General features: G+C 51.0%; 1 protein-coding gene across 1 annotated transcript; it reads right to left on the reverse strand.

Moving 5' to 3' along the window:
- Positions 1-405: 405 nt before the first annotated feature.
- On the reverse strand, positions 406-1,073 carry LOC124656059 (blue copper protein-like). The gene is made up of 2 exons (XM_047194869.1): positions 830-1,073; positions 406-749 (listed from the first exon to the last, which is right to left on the reverse strand). The coding sequence occupies exons 1-2, from the start codon at positions 1,071-1,073 to the stop codon at positions 406-408; spliced, it is 588 nt and encodes a 195-aa protein (XP_047050825.1).
- Positions 1,074-6,179: the final 5,106 nt, after the last annotated feature.

Genomic DNA, 6,179 nt, shown 5'->3' on the forward strand with positions numbered 1-6,179 from the left:
AAGTTTGTATTATCACGGCCTAATATGTGCTCCCAACTTAACCAAAAAAACGGGTTTGCTAATTTTTACTAGACTAAAAATTAAGTTTGAGCTCAGTCATATTCTCAGCTTTTGAATTTGCATTGTGATTCGTGATAGAGTTGAGTTACATGTGGAGTCCAATTGAAAATTTTCCATTGTGTTGCAAACTTGCAAATGAGAAAAAACGGTTAATGCAGTATAAAATCGTGGGGAGATAGTCACTGAACTGAGAATTAAGATACAGTAGTTCCCAATGTACCGAGAATTTGACGCATCCGACGCGCACAACGCTTAATCGAGGGTTTCACACTTTGGAAACATGATTATTAGTATACAAAGGAGACACATCAAGATTGTTACAAAAGTTGCAGCCTCCTAAGCCATTCACAGCATCAGCAGGACAGCTACGAAAACCCACACGGGCACCACCACGCCCAGGCACCTCCCTGCCGTCGCGCGGGACAGCGGCTCGTAGTACGACGGCGGTACCTGCGGGAAGCCACGGCCGTGCGCAACGGTGATGTCGAACCGCATCCCCCTCCGGCAGTGCTCCCCTTCGCCGGCGTCCGAGAAGAAGTAGTTGACACCCTCAGCCGCTAGCATCACCGTCAGGAACGCCTCCTCTGGCTTCCACCCGCCACCGACGCCGTCGCCGTCGTACCCGCAGAGCTTGTATACCGTCGCGTTGGTCGTGTGCACGACCGTGTTGTCAGTGCGGGTTTTGAAGGCTGTACATATGAACAATGAGTAGGCTGCTAGCGAAGAAGAGATGAATCCAGAAACCAGTAGTACGCATGAAGTAACATACTGAGGTAGTCGCCCAGGTAGAAGGTGCGGTTGGCTGCCCAGACAGAGTAGTTGGCCGCCGAGGCATTCGCTTTGCCGTCGAAGAACCACCCGGCACTGTCGCCGACGGTGTGGTTGGCACCGAACGGTGGCAAAGCCGTCGTGTTTCTGCCCGGGCTCGCCGTCGCATTGCCAGCAGCTGAGACAGCATCCAGGAGAAGCGCTACTGCAATGGACGCCACCACAAGATTGATCAAGGCATGCATTTTGGGGACAAATTAAAGTTGCTGATGCCTAAGAAGCTGCCACTATTGCAGTGTGCTAAACTCGCCCGCTACGTTGCTGATAAAACTTGTGGCCTCCCTGTGAATTGGCGTGGTTACTGATGTAGCGTCTTGATTATTTTTTTGATACGGGGTCGGCACCGTCCTGGCAATACTGCTGCAGCCACCTGGACCTGGGTACTGGGCATCTGTCATTCTATGGCATGCATGGCCGGTGATGAGATCTATTGAAAAAAAATACTAGTTAAATAACTGATGCGAGTGTTTGACTGAATTGCAACGGGTACAGATCTTTATTTGATTATCATGACCATTACTCAGTCAACATCAGTAATTGGTTAACCTGTGAAATTGTTAGAGCATCTCCGCGTCACCAAAGCGTCCCCAAAAGGATTTAGGGGTGCCGAACGAAAAAACGTTCCTAGCCGCGTGGTCCAAAACCTCGTTTTGTCCGGCGCGGTCCGATACGGTGTTCGGCGCCCCGAGCCCGTACCCGGTACACGGGGACGCTCGGGGACGCCGGACACACCGAAATGCGAGGCGAGGTGTGGCAGGACCGACGCGTCAGTGGCACATTGAAGTTTAACCTAACCATCGCCTACCTCGCGACGGAAGTTATTGACGCGCAGTAACAAACGAACGAAGCGTCGCAGCTTTGCCTTAATGACGACGGAGGGGCAGGCGAGACGTCTCGTCGGTGCTGCGCAGCCTCCATGCGTTGCCAGCGTTCGCACGCCACCGCACGTACACGCGCTTTCTTCCCGCCGCTTCTTGCCTCTTCCCGTGCTATCTTCCCGTCGGAGTCTATAAAAGCCCCCCCACCCGGCTCAATGGCAGCCACCACAGCCGCCGGCACCCCTTCTTCCTCCCCAACAAGCACAACCCTCGTCGCTCGAACACCACTGCCCAATGATGAACCGCCCCGGCGCCATCCAGTTCCCTCCATCACCGTCTCCACCACCACCTCCATCACCGGAAGCACCGCAGTTCGACATCGACGCCACCGCAGAGGAAGTGGCGCGGCGGCGCCGGTCGGGGAGCGGATTCGTGCAGAGCGGCGGCATCGGCTGGCCGCAATGGAGCAGCGGGAGCGTCAGCAGCGGGAGGCGGCGGCAGGAGCGTCAACAGCGGGAGACCCCGAAGCTGACGAGAACGCGGAGTGGGAGGATGCGGCGCTGGCGGACAGCATTGCGGCGTTGGACGCCGCCACGTCGGAAGAGGCGCGGCGGCGCCAGACGGAGGAGATGGCCGAGCGATGGTGTGCAGAGCGGCAGCGCCATCGCATGGAGCGGGACCTCCAGTACTGTGAACGGCGGGAGGCGATCGAGCAGCGGCGGTGGAGGCAGCGAAGGAGCATCAGCAGCGAGAGGCGACGCTGGCGGCAACGGAGGCGGCCTGGGGGCGTTGGCGGGGGAGGCCGACGCGTTGGCGGCCCAACTGGAGGCGCAAATGGAGGAGCAGGAGGAGGAGGCGGGGCGGAGGAGTAGGAGGAGGACGACGATGACGACTTCGATTGGTCCGACGACGACGGGCTGCACCCGGACGAGGCAACGGATCAACAACGAGCGCTCGTCGAGTCCTTCGAGTCGGAGAAGAATCTCCAGGACGACGCCCGTGCCCGCGAAGACGCGCAGATTCGCCGCCCCGTCGAGCTCTCCCTCCAGGCGGCGCAACAGGGGAGGGCAGGCGACGACGCGCTGGTGGAGCAGCGGCGTCTGGCCACCGCCCTATGCATGAAGAGGCGGCGCGCGCAGCAGGAGCTGCGGCGGAGGGGAGGCGACGATGGGCGGGGCCGTCGAACGCACCGTCGTACGGCCAGTAGGCTAGGGTTCAGATGAAATCTAACCGTTTTCATTCAAACTTTGTAATATATAATCAAATTTGAATAAAAACCTTTATTTTCGTGCACTTATATTTATTTGGGGGCGGCGTTCGGGAGACGCGGCTGAAAAGTGATATCTCCAAACGTGGTATGAACGAAACACGTCCACCAAACGCTCGTTCCGGATGCATTTAGTGAACGCTTTGGGAGCCGTGGCCGGAGATGTTATTACATTTTACTACTATCCAACAGATTTTGGCTGAATTGTCGTTTCAGAGTACAAACTACAGACAGATTTCACTGCAAGTACAGTGGTCGGACACTGGAAGTTCTGTATCTGCTTCTGACGTTCGCAGCGCGCAACATTACCGGATGCTGCTACATCCAAATCATCACTACACTCACACGTATTACTGTATTGATAAAGTAGGGCCATAACACGTGAAAAGTCTCTTTGGCACATTGAACATCAGTACTCCCAGTTTTTGAAAAACTTATTTGTGTGATTCTAAAATTAAATTAAATACGCACATATATATAAACATTCCAAAGGTACTGTGTAAATTTTGGATGAAAATATATTGTATTTTGAGATATACGAAAAACACAATTTTTTGACAAAAATCTAAAGTTTCCATTCCTACAAATTTGTTATTTTTCCTAAGCTTAAAATACAACGCAATTTGTACCAAAAATTTACACGTGTATTCAGAACATGTGCATATATTCATGGAATAAAAGTTATGATATTTTGAACACACAAATACATTTTTTAAATATTACGAAAACCAGGAGTATTCAGCACTGGCACCTGGGTGCACCAAATCTGCTCTCCATAACACGCTTCAACATTCACTGAAATGCGACAAAACCGTGTGATGAGGACATCCCTACCACACTACCACCTCCGTCATTGCAAGATAAAGATGAAGCTGCTGTGAAGCTCAAGTCCAATGAAGTTAGGATTGGACCTATTACACGGGCTCGTGCGAAGGTACTTAAACAACATGTGAACTTGTTTCTAAACGATACTTGGATTGATGAGAACTTTTTACTGCCTAAGGCCTGTTATTTATGTATGATCAGGTATGAAGAGGAGACAAGCATCGCATGAGGAGGAGAGGAGCAGCTGGACCTGAAGATGGACGTGAAGCTGGACATGAAGATATTCCATGGACGCGCGAGGGAGGAGCGGGAGGCATGCGCGAGAGAGGAAGACGAAGCCAGGCTGGCCCAACATCCGGTCAGACCGGCCGCCACGCCGGCGCGCTCGGTCTCTGGCCCGGTCCGACCGGGCGGCCCGCCGGATCCACCCGGCGCCAACCGGGCGATCCGCTGATGCCAACCGGACGGGGTACTGAGCCACACGTCCCGCACCCGGTTGCCACCCGGTCACATGCCCGGTTTGAACCGGCCCGCCCGGTCCCAGGCCCGGTCGACCGGCCCCCAGACCGGCCGAGTCCGAGTCTGTCTCGACCAGATCTATGTTGGGTCGGTTATTTTCGTACTTTTTTGACCTGAGGTCGTCCCGGACGCCTATATAAGTGCCCAGGACGCCCCCAAAGTTGCTTTAGACCACGTTTAAGATAAACCCTAGTTCTTAGTTGTTTGCTCTGCAAAACTATTGAATCCCCTACACCATATTGCTTGATTTGGTGTAGATCTGAAAGTCTTGTGTAATCTGCTGTTCCGTTGGGAATTAGAAGGTTGCAACTTACCGCTTCGTGGTCGGCGGCTACGTGCGCAAGTGTGTGGAGTTGCGAATATCTTGCAGGGTTGAGAGCTGTTCCATTGGCGACAGGAATCAATCGAGAGACTTCGTCGGCGTCATACAAGTTATCCTCCTCATATCATCGATTCCCTCCGCTGCTACCATCGCGTGTTCATCACCACCCGTCGCTTACTGAGAAGATCGGGCAACCCCTTATTATCTTGGTACAGATTTCAGCGTTTCCTCGGTAAGCCATCCACAATCCACCCCATAGTTGAGTTGTGAGTGTTTCCTATCCAGAAAAAGCCATAAAAAGTTAGGGTTAGGGTTTGCCATAGCCTTAGATTGCACTAATTTTGAGTTTTAGTTGCTTTTCGTAGTTGTTTTTGCGTATCTTTTTCTTCCATCTAGTATTGTTAAGGTTTGTGTTTCCGCTTTCATCTAGAGTCAGTTTTTGTTGCTCCGAGTCCACATAGCATACAGTGTGTTTGTCCAAACCATAGCAGTCTATCGATATACGTGACTAGGAACTTTCCCTGAAGAGACTAGTTTTACCGCTCGACAGGCTGCTCATTAGGGTTTTGGTGCTTTGCATTATCTGTTGGCCATGTTATCAAGGAGTTGAGTAAAAAAAAACAGAAAATTGAAAAGAAGCAAAAAGAGCTACATAGCTGCGTGTTATAAATAAAGAAAATCCAAAAAGAAAAGTGAAGTGCTAGTAGAATCAATTGAAGGCCTAAGTTTTCTTTAACTGCACCCGTAGTTGAGCAATCTTGTGTCTGTCTCGTTGAGCTTTGCTAGCGTATCTCTAGTGCATTGCAACCTTTTCTACATATAGTTGCATTGCCAAATTTATTGCCTTGTGTGAGTATCATTGGTTGTCTACGGTCAGCGCTAGAGCTTGTTATTGGTGCAAATAGGTAGCCCACCTACAGCCCCACATATATCCTGTTTTGCCGTGTGATCTGTTCTTATACCCTTGATATTCGCTTCGCTACATCCGTGCACTAGTCATTAGTACAAGTGGTAAGCAATACTAATTCACTTTGGAGCGGTAAGATTTCCTTTTCTTATCAGTTTTGAGTGAGTTGTGAGAGTACCGCCATATATATTTGTTTTAGTGCACTAACCTACTAACCATGTCTGCTAGTGATGAAAAAATTGTTAACCAGAAAAACAAGGATGCTGCTGATGTCATGACATGAAGGGAGTATGAAGCTCTTCGTAATGAGATGCGACGTGAATTCCGCGTTCAGGACGATGAGCTTAGGGGGACTGTTCAGGGAATCTCCCAGAAGCTGGATACAACATGTGAGACCGTCACTACAATGAAAGATCAAATGACGGATATCCAGCGCAGTCTTCAAGATTTGCGACTAGCTGTTGAGAATTTGACCCAACAACAACAACAAGAAGACGAAGAAGATCCTGAGCTTCAAGATGAGGCACCTAATGCTAATCATGGTGCAGCACGTGGTAATCGTCCTCGTGGGTTTGCTGAACTCCGACGTCCAGGTCGTGGGTTTGAGGAAAAAGATGGATTAGGTAAACCTAA

The sequence above is a fragment of the Lolium rigidum genome, chromosome 5, assembly GCF_022539505.1.
Source record: "Lolium rigidum isolate FL_2022 chromosome 5, APGP_CSIRO_Lrig_0.1, whole genome shotgun sequence".
Lineage (NCBI taxonomy): Eukaryota > Viridiplantae > Streptophyta > Magnoliopsida > Poales > Poaceae > Lolium > Lolium rigidum.

Coding starts and splice junctions, on each gene's coding strand:
- LOC124656059 (XM_047194869.1), bottom strand. CDS start 1,073: ATGCATGCCTTGATCAATCTTGTGGTGGCGTCCATTGCAGTAGCGCTT. Junction 750..829: donor CTACCTGGGCGACTACCTCA/GTATGTTACTTC, acceptor TCATATGTACAG/CCTTCAAAACCCGCACTGAC.